Source organism: Spermophilus citellus, assembly GCF_964194105.1.
Source record: "Spermophilus citellus genome assembly, chromosome: 3".
In the NCBI taxonomy this organism is placed as follows: domain Eukaryota; kingdom Metazoa; phylum Chordata; class Mammalia; order Rodentia; family Sciuridae; genus Spermophilus; species Spermophilus citellus.
The window spans coordinates 148,507,222-148,532,398 of record NC_138184.1 but is presented as its reverse complement, the minus strand read 5'-3'; the positions used below and the strand labels follow the sequence as shown (position 1 = coordinate 148,532,398).

Sequence of the window (25,177 nt, the reverse complement as noted above, 5' to 3'; positions counted from 1 at the left end):
GTGTCCCATGAAGACATAGCTATACTTGAGAGCAACTGCCAAATGGCTCAAGAAAGAATATGCTTGCAGACCTTTCTGGACCAGCAAGCCTGAGCCACTCCAGCCATTTCAGTTGCTCCAGATAATAAGGCTTGATTAATCCAATACCACCTTCTATTAATAGTCTGTGAAGACATTCAAGAAGTTCTTCAGAGGCCACTTTGAAGAGACTGGCTCCCATCCCCACTACCCCATGCCAGGGCCACCCTTCCTCACTGGGTCATTTGCTCATCTTAGCACCCCAGGCTGACATCCTCTCAGTGGTCACAAGAGGGCACCATGACCAAACCCAGCAGGAACACTCCATCAGGATGCCTGCCAGTGCCTCCTGTGGTTGTTTCTACCAACACTTGTTGGTTATAAATAACAAACTGCTCAAGTGTAAGTAATAAAATGATATCTTGTTAAATCGAGAACATCTCCGGTTGGGATTGTAGCTCAGTGGTAAGCACCTGCCTAATGAGGCCCTCAGTTCAATACCTAGTTCCAAAAAAAACTAAATCAAGAAATCAAGACACTATATGGTATTAGTACTGACTCTGATTGTTTTTTGAAATGTTTTGAATTACAAAATTAATGTACGTTCCATAGGGAAAAAAATCAAACAAACAGCAAAGTCTAGAGTAAAAAGTAAAAGTCCCTATTACATTCTCCTTCCTAGAGTTAAACCCTGTTGGAGTTGGCAGTGGGTTTTTGTTTGTTTGTTTTGCCATACCAGAGTTACATCCCCAGTCCTTTTTATTTTTTATTTAGAGACAGGGTCCCTCAAAGTTGTCATCCTCCTGCCTCAGCCTCCCAAGTAGCTGGGATTCCTGGTGTGTGCCACTGTATCCAAGGACTGTTTCTTTTTTTTAATATTTATTTTTTAGTTTTCAGTGGACATAACATCTTTGTTTGTATGTGGTGCTGAGGATCAAACCCAGGCCGCAAGCATGCCAGGCAAGTGCGCTACTGCTTGAGCCACATCCCCAGCCCCCAAGGACTGTTTCTTTCCAGATCTTTTTCTGTGCATTTACAAACATATTCTGTATATACATGTATATTTATCATTTTGGGTTTTATGTAAGTGGATTCATGATAGATAAGCAAACTGTATAAATATGATGGATATATATTTATACAGTTTTTTAATGAACAACATCATAGATATCTTTCCATTATCAACAAATATTAATCTATCTCACTTTATTCAATTACTACATAGTGTTTCATAGGATGTAGATGTTATTGTTCATTCTCTTTTTGATGTGATAAGGTTAATCCTAATTACAATTACAAATACAACTGTACTGGACTAGTTTAAATATATAACTTCATTCTAGTTGTTTTTGTTTTTTTTGGTTTTTTTGTACTGGGGATTGAACCCAGGGGTGCTACACCACTGAACCACCCCGGCCCTTCATTCATATTTATATAAATAAATTTATATAAATAATATATATAAATAAACTTAGGGAAAGAGTCTCATTAAATTGCGTAGAGCCTCACTACATTGCTGAGGCTGGCTTTGTACTCTCCATCCTCCTGCCTCAGCTTCCCAAGCCACTGGGATTACAGGTGGGTGCCACCACACCTGGCTTTCATTCTAGTATTTCTGCAGATGAGCCAATTTCTTTATCTATAAGTTTTGATGGTCTTCCTTACAAATAAGAACAGGTGTAAAATTCTGCTATCATTTTTCCTAAGTTAGACCATAAGACAAACTAGTAAACCTTATGAGTTAGTTAAGTTTAATTATGAAGGGAAGCTTCCTGGTTGGTTTTTATCTAAACGTGTTTAATCAATCCCCAAATGCCTTGAAGCTGTGCAGGGAGGGAAGAGTGGGGCTAATTAACAGGCACTGAAATGGACCAGCCTTGGGGAAAGGCATCAAATCTTCCTAAGACCCCCTTGTCTAACTTCCTGACATGTTAGGATAAAGCTAGTTGGGTGATAATAGGAGTCAACTCATGGCTTTTAAAAGGGGTCTTTTCTTCTAGGGGTGGGGGGTGTAGCTCAGTGACAGTGGTGTGTGTCTAGCAAGGGTAAGGTCCTGTATTCAAGCACTGCAAATAAATAAATAAACAAATGGAATTTTTTCCCAGAGAACAATTCTAACTGTGCTCTCAAATTAATGGGCTTGGATTACTGAGCATTATATCATTATTTGTCCAGAAATGATGCACCCCCTGCTTTAGCAAGGGGCTTCATATGGAGAAAAAAAAACAGCTCAAAACAGAACCAAGTGCAACCACAGTCATAAAATGGTTACAGAGTTGAAGAGGTGATGATGTTAGCTGATTAAGTCATGGGGCAGGTGTGTGTGCACTATTTTTGTCACAGAATGCTCTTTCCTTAGCTGACAGTGCTCTTGTTTATTTTTCAGATTTTTTGGGAGAGAGGGTACCAGTGATTGAACCCAGGGATGCTTAACCGCAGAACCCTTTTCTATGTTTTATATTGAGACAGGGTCTTGCTAAATTGCTAATGCTGACTTTGAGCTCACGAGTCTTCTGCCTCAGCCTCCCAACCTGCTGGGATTACAAACATGAGCTACTACGCCTGGCCATTTTTCAGATTTTTGTGAAAAAAATCTAAAGCAATCCTTGTAAGACTGATGCTGATCAGTGTAATATAATATGTGTGGTATATGTGTCTGGATATATGTAAGGATCTGAATAGATACCATACATAGGTTCTGATATATATTCACATGTATACATATATACCATATCCTATCATATTAGACTTACATAAAGAATCAAACTGGGTGTGATGGCACAAACCTGTAATCCTAGCAGCTCAAAAGGCTGAGATAGGAGGATCATGAGTTCAAAGCCAGCCTCAGCAACTTACCAAAGCCCTAAATAACTCAATGAGACCCTTCTCTAAATAAAATATCAAAAAGGGCTGGGGGTGTGGCTCAGTGGTTGAGTATCCTTGAGTTCAATCCCTGGTACAAAAAAAAAAAAAAAAATCAAGATCTTTACCTCCCATTCTACCATTCTCTGAGTAACAGGGACATAAATACTGAATTAAGGATAAAATGTGCCTTCTTTTCCATCTTTTAAAGTGTTCATTTCTTTTTATTAACCCTTTAATCATACCTTGATGGATATAATATACATAATCATACCTTTGTGGATATAATATCTATAAAACTCCATGTGCATTTTATAAACTCTCTACATAAAGTAGAATGACTGAATCTTATTATTTGGTCTTTTTTAAAAAGAAGTTTTGTTTTAAAATACGACAAGGTCATGGCTCTATGCTCTAAATTCTGCCTGCCAAGAACCTCAGAAGAAGGAATTTTGTCGTTTTCTGGGGAAGAACTAGTGATCTTAAATGTCCTGCACAAACAAATCTATTTCTATAAAGCATATCAGCCTAGTCTTGGGAGAGACTGAATATCCTGTAGTCACTTCCAAATGACCACTGTGAAACTCAAGGGACATTCCCAAGAGCCTGCAACAGCCTGTCCTGATAATCCATTGCAGTGCCAGGACCTCTCTAAGATCCACTAAGCAGCATGCATTTCCCAACTGTCATGAAGCACTAGTTTCTGGAAATGTGCTGAAAACAGCTCTGAAAAGCCCTTTCCAGGCACAAGAGAGTCACAGGTCATGTCACCCACAGTCACAGAAGCCCTGGAGAAATCTCCCAACTGGCTTCATCCTTACATGTCGTGAAGCCAGATAAGGGGCTCCTAGGCAGCTTTGATGTCCTTCCCCAAGGCTTGTGCATTTCAATGAAATGAAACTAAAAAGAAGGGCTGAGGATGTGGTTCAGGGGTTCAAGCCCCAGCACCTCAAAAAAATAAATGAGTAAAAAGAGATGATAGAGGCATATTTTCAGCACTATATTTCCTTTCTAGTCTTTTCATCTTGTTCAAAGAGTGGCAACACCTTTAAAATTATAACTAGTAGGACATTAGAGTCTTTGCTCTAATTATACTCAACACTTATTCATGTCTTCCATTCTCTTCTCTTTTTTTTCCCATAATTTTCATCACAGTAAGATTCTTAAAATGGATCCTTTGGAACTGTGAGTCATCCAAACAGAGAGAAAAGTACTTTTTTTCATATTATGAGAACTAGAAAACTGATATTTAAATATTTCCTATGGGGCAGCCATATGAGAAGCAAGTTTTATATACCTTATTTCATTTAAGTTTCATGGTTCGACCCTGGGAGGACTATAATTTTTATTCCTGTTCTATATATGAGCAGATAGAGGCAAAGTTAAGCTATGTGACTATGGTTTCAAACAGCTAAAAATGAGTGGTGCTAGAATTTCGGCCCAGAATGCTTGCCTCCCAAATTCAAATGTGACTTCATCTATCATGACCTGCTTTATTTCACTGTAATCCTATATCACAGATTTTTTTAAAATTTTTATTTATTTATTTATTTATTTATTTATTTATTTTGGTATTAGGCATTGAACTCAGTGCACTCGACCACTGAGCCACATCCCCAGTCCTATTTTTTATTTTCTTTAGAGACAGGGTCTCACTGAGTTGCTTAGTGCCTTACTGTTGCTGAGGCTGGCTTTTAACTCAAGATCCTCCTGCCTCAGCCTCCCAAGCCGCTGAGATTACAGGAGTGCACCACCGTGCCCAGCTTGTATCACACATTTTAATGTGGCTTCAACTTTTCATTTGTTTCCTGTGTTTAAACAAGATATAGGATTGTGTTTGGGGCTTGGGGTATAATTCAGTGATAAAGGGCTTGCCTGGCATGGGCAAGAATCCTGGGTTCCATCCCCAGCACTACCAAAAAAGGGGGTTGGGGATTGTTTATTTACATAATTTAATAATTATAATACCTTATAGCCCTCACATCTGTATGAATCTTTATACATTTAGTTCAAATTTCTGCATCAATTTAAGTGTGCAATTCTTAATTTTTTTTCAAAATAGCAGATAGATAAATATTTAAATTTTCAGTTATATCCAAAGGCTGAATGTCTTCCCTGGTACACAGATGCTAATTCACAATAAGGGGTTGGGGAGAATACACAAGGGAGGGGGGGAGAATAGGGGTAGAGTGAAGGGAGGGGAGGGAGAATAGGGGTAGGAATGATAGTAGAATAAATCAGACATTATTACCCCATGTGCATATATGGTTGCAGGACCTGTGTAACTCTACATCTTGTACAACCAGACAAATGAGAAGTTATACTCCACTTATACATGATGTGTCAAAATGCATTCTACTATCATGTATAACTAATTAGAACAAATAAAAGTATGTATATTAAAAAATAATCTTCATTTCTGTCATGTACATCTGTTACATTCTTAGCAAGTGTTTTAAAATCTTATTATTCAAACACTCCAGTGCCTGCTGGTGACAACTCCCTGGAGATGAGCGAGACTCCCAATGGAAACTGCCAGATTAACAGATATGGCCACTTTAGAGCCACCCTCACCATTGTAGGTAAGGCTGAAGGCCAGTGGAGAAGGATGCCAGAGTCTACCAAGCTCACCTATCACTTTACTTTCTCTAGAAGGGTAGAGGTGGGGAGCAGGGACATCCCACTGGGTCCAAGGTGATTCCACAGGTGCATGAACAAATGCTCTCCTAGTTTCCAGATTCCCTCCTGCCCACCTGGGCCTTCCTTAGACATCCTATGGAAGTGAGCCCTGTGTGGCCCATATGCTAAGGAGCTTCTCTGGACTTAAACTCCATGTGTGCATCCCAGTAATCTGAATGAATAGGGGGTGAAGCGGGGCCAAGATAGAGTTGCCACAACTTCTACTCTCTTCTTCTGGCTGCTTTTCACAATGTCATCCTTCTTAAGTGAAAAGGGGAAATAACCAGCCACCCACGACTGTGCACTTTGGACACTACTTCCAAGGCATCCAGCAAAGTAGACAGGTGGGGACCAAAGCCCAGCCTGTGCATCCTGGGCTAAGCCACCTCTGCCTGGGAGCTGGCCTCACCTGATGTGGGGCTGCATCAGCCCAGGGGTCACCTTTTTCTAAAACATCTACCCAGAGAGGTTGTACTTTCTAATAGGTTCTAGAAATAAGAATCTAGATTGGACAGAAGAATAGTTCATTGTAACTTTGGAAATGCTTCATGGACATGCATCCAAGACTATGATCTGGTGTGTTTCTGTTGGCAAGAAGACGGTCTCTATTTTTTCCTTTTCTTTTTCTTTCCTTCTTTTCTTCCCCCTTTCTTTCTTTTTTCCTTTCTTTCTTTCTTTCTTCCTTCCTTCCTTCCTTCCTTCCTTCCTTCCTTTCTTTCTTCCTTTCTTTCCTCATTCCTTCTCACTAAGGAGTGTGTCTTAGTCCATTCAGGCCTCTATAGTACCATACATATGTGGCTTATATATTTCTCACAGTTCTAGAGGCTGGAAGTCCAAGATCACAAAGCACTGGCAGATTTGGTGTCTGGTGAAGGCCCACTTCATGGATGGCCATCTTTTTGTTGGGTCCTCACATGGAAGAAGGGGCAAGGGAACTCTTTGGAGTCTCTCTATAGGGGTACTAATCCTATCACCTACCTAAGGCCTTGCTTCCTAAGACCTCCCTTGGCTAGGATTTCAACATAAGAAGTTGAGGGGACACAAACAGTCTACAGCAGAGCGGTTGTTTTCTTTTTGTTGTATTTTGATGTGTTTTCGTATGGTGGTTCTTTTGCTAGAGGGAATCCTAGAGGTTAACATCATCCAAATAGCAGATGCCCCGATGCCCAGACCAAAACCTGACAACTCCCTGATGGACTTTGTTGTGACCTGCAAAGGAACGTAAGTACATGTCTCTATTGGAGGGATGGGTCAGAACAAAGACCCTGAGTCTGAACAGAGGCCTGGACTGCCAATCGTTCTCTCTAATTTAAACAACCATTTATTGCTGGGCACAGTGTCACACACCTGTAATCTCAGCAACTCAGGAGGCTGAGGCAGAAGGATCACAAGTTCAAGGCCAGGCTGGGCAATTTAGCAAGACCCTGTCTCAAATTATTTTTTAAAAAATACAAAGATAGATAGATAGATAATTGGGGAACACCCCTGGATTCAATACTCAGTACTGAAAAAGTAAGTAAGTAAATAAATAAATAAATAAATTCCTATTTTTTAGAAACCCAAATGAGGAAGGACTTATGAAGTGCCACAGAAAGTGCTCTCAAGCACATACTTAGTTTGTTAAGAGTAGAGAAATGCTCACTATTTTTAACTGTTGATAGTTGAATAATAATTATAGCAACTAATATTTAACATGTTCTCAGCGCCTTACATCTTCTTCTCATATTAAATCCTCACAACAATCACAAGTCTCTCCATCTGACCAGAGTCGCGTGAGGCACAAAGTGATCACAGAGCTCACTCACAGATCCACAGTGGCACCAGCAGAGCTGGGCTAGCAGCCAGAGGTCTGGCTCAGAGCTGGTTGGTCTTCAGCTCCCTGAGGCCATTCCTAGTGGGTGGAAGCCAATGTGAAACTGTCATGTGATAATCCTCTCTATACAACTTACAAAGCTTTTTCTAACATAATTTGATTTCCTATGATTTGGTCGTGACTGTATACAATAAAATACATTTAAATTAGTACAAAATATATCAATTAATTAAATATATCTTGACAAATCAACTAATTTACATGTATATAATTTAGCTAATAAAAATATGGATGTGTGGGGCTGGGGATGTGGCTCAAGCGGTAGCGCGCTCGCCTGGCATGCGTGCGGCCTGGGTTCGATCCTCAGCACCACATACCAACAAAGATGTTGTGTCCGCCGAGAACTAAAAAAATAAATATTAAAAATTCTCTCTCTCTCTCCTCTCTCACTCTCTCTTAAAAAAAATATGGATGTGTCTAAATATAGAAAGTAATCAAGAGAATGGAATAGTATAAAGATGTGACCTCATTTGGTAGGAAGGAATATAACTAAGAAGGTCTCTGGCTTGGGGAGATGAGTAGAATGAACTGTTTGTATGACCTTGGACTAGTTATTTCCCCTCCCTAAGCTGGTTTGTCACCTGTTACACTGGGATAATATTACTTTCTTCTTGAGCCCAGAGGGACAAGCAAGATCATATCATGTATCTAAACCCAGCTCCTTGCACATAGCAAATCCTGCATGGTGTGTTACTGGACCAAGACAGGGCCCACTCCAACATCTAATAATATCTTTGCCTAACACCTAAGCCATGGGCACCTTTAGACTTTCCAGGGAGCTAGAATACAGAGGGAATGAATAGGGCTTCACATATTTTCCATAGTCCCTTGCCTTGGGAGATGTTATCTCTTCCTCCTCTGTCCTCTGAACCTCACTTTCCTGAGAATGCAGAGGAAATGGTAGCAAATTTCCCAGGTTTATTCAAGAGTAAACCAGGCATGACAATTCAACATCAGACGATTTGGGTAAGAACAAGATGGGGTTCAATTTTACAGAAATATAATGCTTTTTTTAATTCTCTATGAAAAACTGACATTACATTCCTTTCTCCACCCTCTGTGATCTGTGTGTCCTCCCCCACCCCTCCCATGTCACAGCATCCCTACCGAGGTCTGTACTGTCATTTCTGACCCCACCTGCCAAGTTGCCCAGAACATAATCTGTAGCCCTGTGGATGCAGAGGAAACCTGCCTGTTGACTGTGAGAAGAGCCTTCAGTGGGTCCGGGACATACTGCGTAAACTTCACTCTGGGTGATGACACAAGTCTGGCCCTCACAAGCACCTTAATCTCCATCCATGGCAAAGGTGAGGTGTGTGTAAGGGTTCTATGAGCATTTCACATTGTAAGTCAAGTGTCCAATAGTAAAGCCATTGAGGGCTTTGCTGACAATGTTTAATTTTATTTCAGTGCAAAATTTATTGAGCTCTGGTTAATAAGGATTTGAGAACTGGCATTAAAATAGAACCACAAATCTACTTAGGAAAGTGATGAGAGAAAGAGAGACTCTATGAAATAGTGGCCAAAGAAAAGCCTTTTGATGAAAAAAAATCAGCTGTTAACCATGGATGAGTAATAATGGAATATGATCACTGCATGCTTGAATAGATTTGTATTTCAAGAGGAAAATGTAAAGGCCAGGATCAAAAAGTAACAATGCTCTCCAGTGGAATGATAAGAAAGGAGAGGCTGAAGTCACATTTCTATGAGGGTCAACTGGGTAGATATGAAACTAAGAGAACGAGAAACCCAGTGGACCCTCAACTCCCTTCTCACTTGGCATGTGTCCTTTCTTTCCGTTCCCCCAATCTACTAAGCATTACACTGAGAGTAACACACCAACTTGCCTGCCCTTGAGATGTTTGCCAGAAAAACTACTCTTGGCCCTCCTCATTCTTGAAGAGGTAAAATCTCAACAAAATAGACTAAAGAATTGCATTAGATGGGGCAGGAATGGTAGCTCAGTGGTAGAGCGCTTGCCTAGTATGTGTGAGACACTGGGTTCCATTCTTAGCATCGCATATAAAAAAATAAAATAAAGGTCCATTGACAACTAAAAAATATTTAAAAAGAAAAAGAGTTTCATTAGAAATTTGCATTTACTGGTGGTACCCTATTTCCCCCAGTCCCCAAATTAATGCTCTACCTAACTGAATCTCAGTTGGAGCTGACTTTGTGGTCTGACTGAGGATCGAACCCAGCGCCCCGTGCATGCCAGGCAAGCGCGCTACCGCTTGAGCCACATCCCCAGCCCCCTGACTTCTTTATGTCTTAGGAGAAGTGCTCTTTGGTGGAAGGGACAGGAAAGAGTAATGTATACACAGTGTGCTAATTTTACTCCTTAATTTGAGTATTGTCAGGTACAATCTAATGACTTGCAACTCCTTTGGATAAACTAAAATGTACTTATATCTTTATTCATTAATCATACAAAGGGCAGCTTTAACCTCACTGGAAGAAAAGTTTAAGAAATCATACACATACAACCATGTGTCTTTTGATAAAAGGGACACGTTCTGAGAAACTCACCATTGGGCAATTTTGTCATTGTGGGAACATCCTGCCATGCATTTTGACAAACCTAGATGGCAGAGGTCAATCACTCCACTGGCCTCTTGATACCATCAAGCTATGTGGTTAAAACAGATAGATGATGGCCTGGGTTGTGGTTCAGTGGTAAAGCGCTTGCCTGGCATGTGTGAGGCACTGGGTTCTATTCTCAGCACCACATAAAAATAAATAAAAATAAAGGTATTATGTTCAGCTACAACTAAAAAATAAAAAAATAAGAATCTACAACTAATATATATTTTATTATTATTATTATTATTATTATTATTATTATTATTATTATTATTATTAACCAGATAGATGAGGTGCTGCCAGCATAATATGAAACATTGATTCTTGGTAAACTTTTTTCTTTTTATAAGTAGAAGGCACACACTCTAAAATAACAACAGAAAGCATAGTGAAGTATAGGATTACATATATCAGTAACATAATTTTTATCATTAACATTATCATTATCAAATATTATGTGCCATACATAATCATGTGTGCTAACTTTTATACAACTGGCTGGGCAGCAGCTTCGTTTGCACCAGCATCACCACAGACTGTGGGTACTGCTTTGCAGTATGACATTATTATGGCTACAACATCACTAGGTGACATACATTTTCATTTCGATTGGTGTATCATGGGACCACCATTGTATATGTGGTCCATCGTTGACCAAAATGTTGTTATTCAGACAGTTCTTGGTAGTTAGTATGAGTTATTGTTAGTGAGATTCAAGGTCCAGATTTAAGAACAAAAACAAAGATACAAGGGTGTCCTGCTTCCTGCAGGGTAGGATGGGTTGGAGCCTGCGTAAAGAGCTGGGGAGGGCAACGAAGCAGCCAGAACTTCTGCATCTGAGTGACTGTGGACTCTCAATGCAGTCACCTCTGGGAACTGCTGAGGCTTTCCCTCTAGAGCTACCACAGCTCCTTGGAACTACCTCTAGAATCATAACTCAATTTACTAACCTTCCTCGGTGCTGGCAGACTGCTGATGTCTTGTGTGGATTACATGTTTAGATATTAATTTTCCTTTAATTATTCCTATAGCGAGAGATCATGCCGGGTGTGACTTAAGCCATTTTCAAAAACAGAGTAAAGGGGACAGGGGATGCCCAGCATGTGTGAGGCCCTGGGCTCCATCCCCAGCACCGAAAGAAAATGAATAAAGGAAGCTCAGGAGGAAATTTTTAATCCATTAGATATTACAGCTTGATAATTAGAGTTTCAAAGTCAGATTATCAGAAATAAATCATGGCTCAAAAGCAAATTCATGGACTTTGGGCCCACACTATTTGATCCAATGAACATTCATGGAGCATATTTCAACAAATAATCATTAAGCATCTACTTCAGACCCAGCACAGTTCTGTGCACAAGATAAAATTCTAGATACAGGAGCAAGACAAAACAAAAGTCCCTGATTTTCTTAGCTGTGACAAACGTTACAAAAAAAATTTTTTTAAACATGACATTTAACCATTTATTTAAACACTGAATTAAGGAACACTCGGAGCCAGAAAAGTTTGAGAGAATCCCCACCACCACCACCACTGAGGGTTTTGGGTTTTTTGGCACTGGGGTTTATTATTATTAAGCATTGGAGATTAAACCCCAAAACATAAGCCACATCCCCAGCCCTTTTTACTTTTTTTTATTTTGAGGTCTCACAAAGCTGTTGAGACTGGTCCTCCTGCCCCAATCTCCTGATTTGCTGGAATCACAGGCAGGCACGGTGGCACCCCAGTCAACAGTGAGCTTTTTTGCAGTGCTGGAGATTGAACCCACGGCCTCATGCAAGCTAGGCAAGAACACTAGCACTAAGTCATAGCCCAGGCCCAGCAGTGAGCTTTTTTAGAGGCCAACCAGGACACTAAGCAGAGAAATCACCTAAATGGCTCCAGCAGTTCTTTAGAGCTGCCTGTGATTGGCTGCAACTGGGCAGTTGATTACATTCTCCTAAATTAGGTTTCCGTGATGTGGCTTACCCTCTAAGCTTCCCTTTGTTAAGTGGGAACTAAGAATACTTGAACAGCCTCAGGCCATGAGCCTTTTCCTTATTTAAGACAGTCAAACAAATAAGCAAGAGAGTATTGTGAGGAAAAGGAAGCCAAGCCCGGGAATGGAGAGCGAGGAGCATGGAGGACAGAGGGGAGGGCAGAGGTTGGCTATCTAGATCAGGAGGTGAGAAGACGTCCTACCCACTCAAGGGCACCTTCTCAGTGAAGGGCCTCCTATGAGAGGGACCCAGTCACAAGGAGAGGCCCACGTAGATCCTCAGGGTTCATGTCAGGGTCTGGTTGTATTCTGTGTGCTGGGGCAGCCACAGGCAGTTTAGAAGCATGGCCTGGTTGACGTCTTTTGTCACGTTAGGAGAGAAATATATGTAAAGAATTAACGGCAATAGAGTCCTCAGGAAGAGAGGCAAGCAGGGTAGCCTCAGAATCACCTGGGAGGCGGCATGTAAGAGGGAACTTGAGATGAGCCATGTCCTGACATGAGAGGTTGTAAAGGGTGTCAGGAGTAAGGTCAACTCCCAGATTTTGAACACAGCCTGAAGGTAGATAGTGGGAAATGAGGTCAGGGGCAGGAACTGTGGATCACTAGAGCCCTTCACCACCTGGGTGCTGCTCAGCAGAGACTTGAGCAGGTGTCCCCAGGCCATGACATTGCTTTCTCTGAGCCCTTAACACAGTGTTCCAGACACAATAACTCATTCTCTAAATGGAAGATAAGCTGACCCAAAGACTATGTATTATTTAATGGAAAAGATTACCAAGAGCCTAGAGGGAGCCATACATCTTCCGTGATAGCTCCCTTCCTCATTTATTTAATGGCATTACAAGTAGCATGTCCTCTAAGTGAAAGATGTAACTAATATGGTCCTACTTCTGTTTAAGACCCAGCCTCCCCTTTAGGAACAGCGAGTGGTGTCCTGATCTCTGTGGGCTGCCTGACCCTATTTGTTGCTGTGGTCGCCATCTTGGTGTACAAGTAAGTTTGGGGTTCTAACACTTTAAATCTCTATGTTATATTGTCAGAAGAAATGTGCCATTTCCTTTTCTTTTTCCTTTCAAACATTTGTGTATGAGAAAAAAATCTTCCACGGAATCCTGAATACCAAATTGGCCTGTTAATTTTGCTGTGGTTTATTTTAAAAACCTACAAGTGCTACCAGATGTCCATAATGTTACATCTATGTAATGTTTAACATGTAATCTCAAGTCATAGTAAGCAGGCACATTTCTCGAATGAAGAGAAAATAACTATTTTCATAAAATGCCAATCGTGTTACAAGTCATACATTAGATTAAATGGAATTAGCCTTTTTGTACCTGACAAGAAAAAGATTGTAGAAAGTAATGTATTTTAGCTGACAAGCTTTATTTAACCACTGTCCAACACATCATTTTCAGAAAACATAAGGAATACAAGCCAATAGAAAATCGTCCTGGGAACGTGGTCAAAGGCAGAAGCCTGCATGGTTTCCTCCACCACACAAAGGCGGGCTTTTTCTGGGGAAACCAGGAAAAGGATCCACTTCTCAAGAACCAACCAGGAACCTTTAGATCTTCAGCCTAATTTCTGACTGAGAGCCCACCTCAGTGCCATCTATGTAAGCTGCATGGGAGTGAATGACTATTAACTCTTTTTTCCTAAAGATTATTGTAAAATATATATATCATGATTGGGGGGGGTGGGGTTTTTTATATCTTAATGACACTTTAGAGAAGTGGTAAAAAAATTTAGCAGGGCTTCCTTTCATTATTTGCTAGGATTTACATAGAATGTCTTAGGTTATTTGTAGAGTATTGTTAGACTGTTCATTAAAATCTGACCCAGGTTAACTAGAAGGGAGGCTGGGTACTTTCTAGCTCTCCATTTAGCTATGTGCATAAAACCAAAGTATTCCTAGTCTGAAGATTATGTTCCAAGCTAATTGAATTCTATTTTGTTGAATATGCATGAGATCCTGACAGAAAAATAAGGTCCAAGACTTTCATATGATGTACATGCTTGTTATACTCAGAAAAATAATAATAATCTAATAAATAGGTATGAGTATTGTATTTTGATGACAACCTGCCTGCCCAGCTGAAGGAAGGAATATTATTCATTCATTTATCCCACAGACATATATTTAGTGCTTTCTATATACCAGATATGGTGCTAGGCACATGACCCTGTACCTAGAGGAATTTTATATATATATATACACATATGCATATGTATGTACATTTCTGTGCACATATTTGGAATCATGTTATGATTTTCAAAGGAGACTTCTAGTTTTCCTACCAGTTTCTCTGTTTAAATGATATGGAAACTTGATCAGTGAGGATTTAATCTCCATTTATATCTGAAATTATCTGTCATATGTTAGACATAACATTAATTTTATCTTTCTTGAAAAATAAATTGTGGGAAGAGACAAGGCCTTGGTATTGTAATTGCCTTTCAATTTCATTTATAGTTTTTGACAGATAAAAAGCTCTCTATCATCACCCCAAAGCATTACTAACTGAATCTCATATTTTCTAATATATATGTATATATATTAAATTTCAATTAAAAGGTTTTTAAAAAATATTTTAGTTGTTATTGGACCTTTATTTTATTTATTCATTTATATGTGGTGCTGAGAATCGAAGCCAGTGTCTCACTCTACCACTGAGTCACAACCCCAGCCCTCAATTTAAAGTTTTAATATATACATGGATTTAAACAACCAATCTAAAATAAGAGATCAGGGCTGGGGTATAGCTCAATGATAGAATACTTGCAAATCATGCACGAGGCCCCGGGTGAGATACCCAGCACTGCAAAAATTAATAATAATAATAATTAAAAAGAAACTTTCTATAAGCAATTTTTTTGGACTCTGAATAGTCCAAAAATTAAAAATAAAGACAGAAAATAGAATGCTATGTCACAGTTTGGCAAACTTTTCCTGTAAAGGTCCAGCTAGCAAATATTTTAGGCTTTGTGGTCCATACAGTCTCTGTCACAGTTATTCAACTTTACCATTGTATTATGAAAACAGCCAGAGATATTGCATAAATGAAAGAGCATGACTGAGTTCCAGCAAAAACCTATTTATGAAAACAGGTGGTACACCAGCTTCAGTCCATGGACATAGTTTACCTGTTCTGCACTAACAGAGCCTAAATAGACAGCAGCCAAATGCAATCTGAGACTCTAGATTGGATCCTGGCTTGGGGGGTGGGGGAAGCAGCTCCGAAAGATTTGGGGGATAACTGGAGAGATTTGAATGCACCCTGGATGCTATATGGTATTACAGAATTAATGTTAATTTTCTTAAAAGGTAGTAAAGGTATTATGGAGACCAACGTTTAGCCTAGTTCCCTTGGATTCCTGAACTTTTTTTTCAGAAATCACTTCCAAAGTATGCAAAAATTGTTCAGCAGGAATTGTGTGAGTTCTACTCATTTGTGTGATGACTGTAGGGCAATGGCTGTCAACCAGGGATGATTTTTTCCCTTGCCAGGGGACATTGGCAATATTTAGAGATATTTGTAGTTCTTACAACTGGCGCGGGGTGCTACTGGCATCTAGTGGGTAGAGGCCAGAGATGCTTTTAAATATCCATCCATAGGGCAGTCCCCCCAGTGAAGAATTATCTGGCTCCAAATGTCAGAAAATATGCTATAGAGTAACTGAAGTAGTCCTGGGTGTAGATATAAAAAAGACAATTTGAATTTGAACCCAGCCCTACCACTCAAAGCTGAGTAAATCCAAATGTGTTATTTTACCTTGCTTGAGCCTTCCCTTTCTCAGTCTCCTCATCCGTAAAGTTGAGTATGAAGTTTCTTCCTGATTTCAGAGCTGCTGAATATCCATCTACAGGAATAAAAGTACTTTGTGTATGGCCCAGTTGTATATACTCTGTGTGAGGCCTAGGGACAGAAGCAGTGCAGAGAGGCTTTATCATTTTTGTGATTAAAGGCCAAGACATTAGTACCTTAAGCAGGAAAGTAATTTCAAGTTACAGCAGAATCACCTGGAGCTATGTTGAAACAGAGATAGCTGAGTCCACCCCAAGGGTTTCTAGTTCAGTGTTGTGGGATGGGTCCCATAATTTGGATGTTTACAAGTTCCCAGGCGATTGTGATACTGCTGGTCCTCAGGCAGTTTTTTAAAATTTGATTTGAGCAATTAGTCTTGCCATCTGCTCTTCCCTTCTCCTATCGATAGGGGGAAGCAAAGAGCAGCAAATATATGGTCACCAAGGAAGCAGGTGGAAATCCTCATCAAACCTCCCTCAATTTCAGTCTAACAAACGGCAGCAAAGAAGGCTGAAATAGTAAATTATTTAGATTTATATTGTCCAAGTGACCCTGGCAACTAGTCATTTAACTTCCTCTGAATCACTATCTGTAAAATGGAGAAAATAAAAGATAGTGGGATGGCTTGATTAATGTTTGATGAGAATGGGAACTTCCAAAGAAAGTTGTATGTGTAGGTAATAAATTATTCTCGGAATTTCTTATTCCTTAAAAACTTTTTTAAATGTCTCCATTTTAAACACTCCTGAAATTTTTATAAACATTGTTTGCCCTCTTTGAATTTTCAATTTTTCAATAGTTTAGAAGGCAGAATGTTCAAGGTGTACACCCAGAATGTACAGTGACTCCAAAGCCAAGTGACAGGCCAAGGGTGGACTGATGAGAAGACAATCATCCAGAGGGTGAAGGTGACCTCCCTCTGGCAGGAGTCCTGGTGGAGGGAGAAAAAAAAACCTTAATTTTTTTTTTCAAAGAATGGGCTCAAAAGCTGCTAGAATAGGTACCTAAAAAATTCAGAGGTCAGCTTATATAGGACATACCCCTGATGGACTGATTTTGATCATTCAACCATCATTAACTGAGCACCAGTATGTTCCAGGCTCTGATCTACAAGGCAAAGTAGTGACAAGAAAAACACAGACAGCTTCATGGAACTTAGATGCCAGACTAGTGCAGCATGTCACTGTGAACAGGTGGGTTCACTACAGTGAGTGCTGACTTCTGATTCACCCCATCCTGGACACCCCATTGGCTTCAGCTTAATCCACAGGAACAAAAAAATCCCCTTCTGGTTAGAACTGAAAGGCCACTCCCTTTGTCCTTAGGATTCTGGAATAAAGTTTTCTTTGGACCTCTTCCATAGGCTCTTTGGAACTCGGATGCCTTAATGTTATTTTAACCAATTTTCATTCCATGTGTAACTTCCCCACAAATATGATGTCACTTCACTAATTAAAATGTCTCTCTAATTTATGATGTAATTTCCAACTGTTAATTGCAATCATATAGGTTTTAATGATACAAATTACATATCAAGACTCAAGTTTATTGAGTTCTTAATTGTAAGGCGTTATTAAAATAAGTACCTTTAAGGTGAAAAGAGATTAATCACTGCTGAAATGTGGCAGCAGATTTTGTGGCTGTGGAGGCAGTTTTAAAATTCGATTTGGAATTGAGTAGAGGAAGATAGGTAGGGCTTTAATTGAGAGCCTTGAGCTCCAACCTGACATGATATCGTCCCTAGCTGGGTGGCTGGAAGCCAGACGTTTCTCCTCTGTCCTGAAGCTTCCTCATCTATCAAATGGAGCCAAGGAGAAGGAAGGAGTTAAACTAAATGCAATCTAATGTCTCTGGGTTCTAATACTCTACTGTGCAAAATGGAGAGGATAGTTCTATTCAGTTTCCTTACGGAGAAATGTCAGAACAATTGTATTCTAAATCAGAAGTTGGCACATTGTAGCTCCCCAGCCAACGTCAACCGCTGCCTGTTTTGCGTGGGCCACGATCATGAAAAATCACTTATAAATTATTGGAGGAAAAAATCAAAAGGATAGGGCTGGAGTTGTAGCTTAGTGGTAGATCACTTTGCTGGGCCTCACCAAAAAAAAAGTACTATTTGTGACACATAAAATTATATGAAATACACTGAATTGTGTCCTTAAAGTTTTATTAGAGGGTTGAAGATGTATCTCTGTGGTAGAACACTTGCCTAATATGCTCAAAGCCCTGGGTTCAATCCTAGTACTGTAAAAAATAAAGTTTTATTGGAACCCAGCCATGTTCCTTCATTTACATATTGTCAGCCACTGCTTTGCATTTCAGCAGTAGAGCTGAGTATTTGTAACAGAGGATGTATGGCCAATACAGCCTAAAAATATTTGCTCTGTCACCCTGTACAGAAAATGTTTGACAAGCTGTGTTCTAAAGCATTGTCAGATTCTGTTCTGCACTGAATTAGGAAAATAAGAATTACTCAGAGAACTTTAATTACATGAGGTAATTTTCTTGAGTGCTTGAACAGTCTGTCATGTTTTTCTATAATAATGACAAATGCTATATTTTGTGATATAGTATGTAATTGCACATTGCTTATGAATTGTTATGTAGGTATGTCATAACAGACCTACCTGAAGTAAAAAATATGAGTACTCACAGGAGAAGTGACAAATAGGGGGCTGGGGCTGGGGCTCAGTGGTAGAGCGCTTGCTTAGCATGTGTGAGGCACTGGGTTCGATCCTTAGCACCACATAAAAATAAACAAATAAAATAAAGGCATGTAGTCTATCTACAACTACAAAAATAAAAAGGGAAAAAAGAAACGACAAATAGGAAAATCACAACACCAAGGACCAAGTGATGGGGCTGAGAGTGTAGCTCAGTGGTATAGAAGTTGCCAAAATGCAGGAGGCCCTGTGTGGGGATGGGGGGAATGATGTTCAGAACAATAGGAGAGACAACCCAAATATCCATCAACAGTTGAATGGAAAAAACAATTGTGATATACAAGGAAGTGCAAATAATCAGCCAAACAAATGAAACTACAACCGTCAAAACAAGAGGGAATGTTAGAGTCTGTAAACAAGTCAAGATGGCACCTGGCATTTTGCAGAGGGAGTGGTTTGTGAAGTAACACCAGTGAGCCATTAAGTGTGGAGATTCCTTATTGGTTGACTGCTGTATCTAGTTTATGTTAATTAAGATAAGCTGTGTGGAATGTATATATACCTCTCCTGTCCTACAATAAACGGCTCCCACTCCTGCTGTATCAATGTACACAAGTTCCTCATCACCCCCTGATTATTTTGCTGCAGCCGGACTGCGACAAGGGAAGATTCTCATTAACCATGTTGACAGAAAAAAAAGCAAGTTGCAAAAGAATACATACCATGCCATACCAGTTATACAGTTCCCCGAAGCATGGAAAACTAAACAATATGGGAACACATACAAGCATAGAAAATAAGCCTATAGAAAAGGAGGCAAAAGAATTATTATATAAAATTCAGCACAGTGGTCCTCTCTGAGAAGGAGGAATGGGGTGGTGTGGGGTGCAGTAAGGGGCAAAGAGGGGGCTTCCCTAGCATTATGATGTTGCACTCCTAAAGCTGACCCTTAGGCTCATTTTACTGTTATCTTTTATAGTACCTATGTGATATACATGTTTTTAGTAGTCTTTAAGTATTGCTTATTTTTATGTAGAATAAAATAACCTAAAAAGAATTTTAAAATAAAGACAAACTGAAAAATTGGCAAAGGTTAGTGAACAGACAATTCGCAGAAGAAGAAATTCAAATGCCAATAAACATGAAAAGATGTTCGTTTGGGGCTGGGATGTAGGATGTAGCTCAGTGGTAGAGAGTTTATGCTGGGGATCCAACCCAGGGCCAAGAGAGAAAAATTCGACTGCACTTGTAACTAGGGAAATGCAAATGAAAAGAACAAAGATGTGTCAATAATAAGCCACTGGTGCAGTAGAGTAGTTATTTAGGTAAAGTTTTGAAATATTTAAAACAATATCATAACTTGTTCATGCATACATATGTATGTGCCCGAGATGGTCTGCAGAAAACTCGGGGCTGTGGTTATCTAGGATAGAACCCCCATAGGGAAGGGTGGGAGGGGCTTCAGCTAAATCTGTAACAGTTTCTTTCTAAAGGAAAAAAGATCTTAAATAAATAGCAAAATAAAGATTTGCTAAATCTGGGTGGTTCATTGGTTTCTCTGCACTTTTTTGTTTGAAATTTTTTATAATTTTTAAAAAGAATGAGTTATGGACCCTCTTTTCATTCCTCATGTGCTGTCTGAACAAACTAATAGGAATCTATTCTGTTCAAAACTGTTCAGAGCTCTGACTTCTTGGTCTTTTTCTGAAAAATCTGCTTCAGATGAGGTTCCCATGAACATCAAAAACACTCCAAGGGGCATCAGGTTCAACAGCCAGGGGTATTTTCTTTGTTTGCTTTTTGTTTTGTTTTTGTGGTGCTGGAGATAGGTCATGCATGCTGAGCTTATCACCGAGCCAGTGACATTTTGATTCCAGTCTTAGCCTGAGTGTCCCCTAATGTTTCTGAAAAGAGCAGAGGAAGTATCTTCAGCAATACTATTTTGTCCCCTGAGGACTATCTTTAAAATGATCTTAAATGATGAACTCTTCTAAGATGACTTCAAGTAGGAAGCCCTTGTAAGCTTGTTTTTTAAAATCAAACAAAAGGCCAGGTGCAGTGGCCTGTAATCCCAGGGGCTCGCAAGGCCAAGACAGGAGGATCCCAAGTTCAAAGCCAGCCTCAGCAAAAAGAGAGGTACTAAGAACCTCAGTGAGACACTGTCTCTAAATAAAATACAAAAAAAAGGGCTGAGGATATGGCTTAGTGAGGGAGTTCCCCTGAGTTCAATCCTACCCCCCACACACACACACACACAAAAAAAAAAAACCTAACAAAATATCTGTTGTTTCCTCTACAACAGTCTTCCATCAGGTGAACACTTCAGGCATCGATTATAGTCATGTCTTCCAAATGTTTCTCTCAGCACTCGTGCGTTTCTCTCTCTCTCTCTCTCTCTCTCTCTCTCTCTCTCTCTCTCTCTCTCTCTCCTTCTCTCCCTTGGCCACCTTTTAAAAGATAACTGGAGCCACCAGTGATGAGGCACACACCTGTAATCCCAACAGCTGGGGAGGCTGAGGCAGGAGAATCATGAGTTCAAAGCCAGCCTCAGCAACAGTGAGTTGCTAAGCAACTCAGTGAGACCCTGTCTCTAAATGAAATGTAAAATAAGGCTGGGGATGTGGCTCAGAGGTTGAATGCCCCTGAGTTCAATCCCTGGCACCCTACCACCACCCAAAAAAGATAGCTGGAATTGTCAAGGCAGCTTTGAACAACCTTCAGTGGCCCTCCATCACCTACACGGAAAATCTAAACTCTTGGTGTGATTGGATAGATTCAAGTTTAACTGTAAAACTGCTACCTTGCATAATGCAAACAGAGCAGGAGAACAGGAAGTTGGTTTTCCAACTAATGCCTGGGGCCCCGTGTTTGGGATCATGACCTACATAGATGGTCCTTCACTGTGTTTGTCAAGACTACAAGGGAATACAGGCACTCTGCTGTCTGTAGCCCCCTTTCTCTCCACCCTCATGCACCACTACTTTTTTTTTTTGCTAAAAAAGCTTCAGTCTGGCCATTTGTTTTACTCACTCTCTGGAATCAAACATTTCATTCACCCGTCTCCAGGCTTGGGGCTCTCAGGGTTCCCTTCACTCTCCTCCTTCCCCACTCAGCATTGCGTTGTTGACAAGAATGTTTATGGTGCTAGCCTTATGCCAGACTCTCTGCTGAACTTCTTTAACACAGTCTGAGCTGCTTGTTTAAAATCAAGATGAGTCCCAGTTACATATATCCCCTGATTAGTGTTGTAAAATAACTGCTTTATTGTGCTCACTGATTCTGGGGATCTGGGTTTGGGCAAGGCGCAAGAACCCTGTTTCTCCTCTATAAAGTCTAGGACCATAGCTGGAAACACTCAAAGAGCAGAGGTTGGAATCCTTCCGAATCTTCTTCACACATGTGTCTGGGGCCTGGACTGGAATCACCCAGGGCTAACCAGGTTGTTGTAGTTGTCATGTGTCTTGGACTTCTCACAACATGAGTGGCAGAATCCCAAGAGGGCCATTTGAGAGAGCCAGGGGGAAGCTAAATAGCTTTCCCCACCTAGACTCAGGTGTCACATGGTGTCCCTTCAGCCTTATTCTATAGGTGGAGACACAAAATATTCAAATTTAAGAGCAGGGGACATAGACCCCACCTCCAAGTGCAAAAAGTGTCAAAGAACTTGTGGTTATGTTTACAAATGCCCACAAGGCATCATTCTATTGAAGTGTACACTATCCTTTAAATCCTTTCTTATTACTTGTCTGTTTCATGTTTGTTTTTTACTTCTCTATGTAGAGAGTCCAGGAAAGCCAAAGAATTTCTTTGGGGGACTGGAGACTGAACCCAGGGCCTCACACATTCTAGACAAGCACTCTAACACTGAGCTCCACCTCCAGTCAGTCAAAGACTCAGTCTTTCACAATCCTGAAATATCTGGTCAGCCCCTTTCTGTCATAGGAAACCCTTTGAAGATATCTGACTTAATATAGTAAGCACTGAATGGCTGCTTCAAGCCAACTCCCTGATTGACATCTATAACAAAATCCCACAAACACAACTTCAGGGCTTTAGGATTCTCTTACAGGATTTACTGATGCATATATTTAGCCAAGTGTGGTGCCACATGCCTGTAATACTATAATCTCAGCAACTCTGTAAACTGAGGCAGGAAGATCACAAGTTTAAGCAAGACCCTGTCTCAATATAAAAAATAAAAAAACAAAGGGCTAGGAATGTGGTAGAGTGCCTGGGACACAATACCCAGCACCCCCCCCCAAAAAAAATGTCTTTTTTTTTTTTTGCATTTAAAACTCCTAACACTCAAACCTTCCTAGCTTCTTCATGAGCATTCCCTGTAATCAGATGGGTAGGGGACCTCAGAAGAATATGCTTCAGAAACTCACATTTATACATCCCCTCTCTGTTGAAAGCCACTTTTTGAAGGGGGGTGGCAGGAGTGGGTATCAGGATTGAACTCAGGGGCACTCAACCACTGAGAGCCACATTCCCAGCCTTATTTTGTATTTTATTTGGAGTCAGGGTCTCAATGAGTTGCTTAGCACCTCACTGTTACTGGGGCTGGCTTTCAACTTGAGATCCTCCTTCTTCAGCCTCCCAGGCCACTGGGATTATAGGAGTGAGTCCTGCCACCGTGTCCTGCTGAGGAGCCACTTTTGATGTGGCAACCTGGTGAAGAAGAGCAGACCCAACGTAAAAGCAAAAGTCAAACAATATGAAGTTCAAGTCCAGTGTGGGTGTCCTCACCAGGCTTCCAAGTGGGCTCCCCAGGCAGCTGAAAACACCTTTCCTGGTGTTTTTCCCACTTGTCATTACCTGTTCAGCCCAGTGCCTGAACATTTCCCTGAACACAAATTGCATAAAGAGAAAGAAAAATTCTGGGGAGTAGTCCTTGAAAGGAACTCTGGCTTAGAATTCCTCTCTACTGAGATCTTTTAAATATAGGATTGTTTCAACTGATTTCTTAAAATCAGTGCAGGCCAAGGACCTGAACAGACACTTCTCAGAGGAGGATATACAATCAATCAACAAGTACATGAAAAAATGCTCACCATCTCTAGCAATCAGAGAAATGCAAATCAAAACCACCCTAAGATACCATCTCACTCCAGTAAGATTGGCAGCCATTATGAAGTCAAACAACAAGTGCTGGCGAGGATGTGGAGAAAAGGGTACACTTGTACATTGCTGGTGGGACTGCAAATTGGTGCGGCCAATTTGGAAAGCAGTTTGGAGATTCCTGGGAAAGCTGGGAATGGAACCACCATTTGACCCTGCTATTGCCCTTCTCGGACTATTCCCTGAAGACCTTAAAAGAGCATGCTACAGGGATACTGCCGCATCGATGTTCATAGCAGCACAATTCACAATAGCTAGACTGTGGAACCAACCCAGATGCCCTTCAATAGATGAATGGATAAAAAATAATGTGGCATCTATACACAATGGAGTACTATGCAGCAATAAAAAATGACAAAACCATAGAATTTGCAGGGAAATGGATGGCACTAGAGCAGATTATGCTTAGTGAAGCTAGCTAATCCCTAAAAAACAAATACCAAATGTCTTCTTTGATATAATGAGAGCAACTATGAACAGAGCAGGGAGGAAGAGCAGGAAGAAAAGATTAACATTAAACAGAGACATGAGATGGGAGGGAAAGGGAGAGAAAAGGGAAATTGCATGGAAATGAAGGGAGACCCTCATTGCTATACAAAATTACATATAAGAGGTTGTGAGGGGAATGGGAAAATAAACAAGGAGAGAAATGAATTACAGTAGATGGGGTAGAGAGAGAAGATGGGAGGGGAGGGGAGGGGGGATAGTAGGGGATAGGAAAGGTAGCAGAATACAACAATTACTAATAGGGCATTATGTAAAATTGTGGATGTGTAACCGACGTGATTCTGCAATCTGCATTTGGGGTAAAATTGGGGGTTCATAACCCACTTCAATCTAATGTATGAAATATGATATGTCAAGAGCTTTGTAATGTTGTGAACAACCAATAAAAAAAATTTAAAAAATCAGTGCAGGCCAGCTGATTTGCCCAACTTTAGGCCTTGAAGTCGCAGCAGTTGCTACTGTGACACAGTCGAACTGTGCCCCCTACCAGAACTGTTTCCATTTTAATTACATCATAACCATGCTATTTCAGAACTCTAAAGAGAACAAATGGGAGCTAAAAGAAGAAAGCAACCATTCCCAGTGCAGCTCAAGTTAGGAAGCCTCTTTCAGCAGAAACCTCTCATAGGAACCGTATTTTGTAGAAAACAAAGGGCAAAGTAAACTCTTTGATTTTCATAAGCAAGACTGCTCCATCGTGACATGATGTGAGACTACATAAGATTCCTTGTTTCTTTTTCTTCCCGCCAGTACTTTTTTTATTTATTTTTTATTTTTTTTTAGTACTATTTTTATGTGAGAGTGGGTCTCCCTATGTTGCCTAGGCTGTTCTCTAACTCAGGGGCTCAAATGATCCTTCTGCCTCGGTCTCCCAAGTAACTTTGCAGGTGTGTGCCACTGCATCCAGCTTGTAAGATTCTTCCTAACTCATCTTAATACATCCTTAGGTTTAAAGAGAGATAGCTGAAAAGTATACTCTCTTACATACTGCGTTTTGGTTTGGAGCTTTGATCTTGTAAGTGCCAAAAAAAATGGTCTAATTTCCTCACCGTTGAGCTTATCAGTTGAATCCCTGGTTCACTA

The 25,177-nt window shown here is 40.4% G+C and overlaps 2 protein-coding genes across 3 annotated transcripts in view; both read left to right on the top strand.

Moving 5' to 3' along the window:
* The window catches only part of GPNMB (glycoprotein nmb), a 28,853-nt gene extending 14,270 nt beyond the window's left edge, over positions 1-14,583 (top strand). Inside the window, exons 7-11 of the mRNA XM_081288084.1 lie at positions 5,364-5,462; positions 6,678-6,780; positions 8,531-8,739; positions 12,897-12,990; positions 13,413-14,583. Coding sequence (XP_081144210.1) covers positions 5,364-5,462; positions 6,678-6,780; positions 8,531-8,739; positions 12,897-12,990; positions 13,413-13,578 — 671 coding nt within the window. The 3' untranslated portion in view covers positions 13,579-14,583. The remainder of the gene's footprint in view (positions 1-5,363; positions 5,463-6,677; positions 6,781-8,530; positions 8,740-12,896; positions 12,991-13,412) is intronic.
* A 5,765-nt stretch (positions 14,584-20,348) lies between these two features.
* Positions 20,349-25,177, top strand: part of LOC308643867 (protein FAM221A) — a 330,925-nt gene continuing 326,096 nt past the window's right edge. For both annotated transcript variants that reach the window (XM_081284236.1, XM_081284235.1), the window contains exon 1: positions 20,349-20,352. The gene's annotated coding sequence lies outside the window, so the exon portion shown is untranslated. The remainder of the gene's footprint in view (positions 20,353-25,177) is intronic.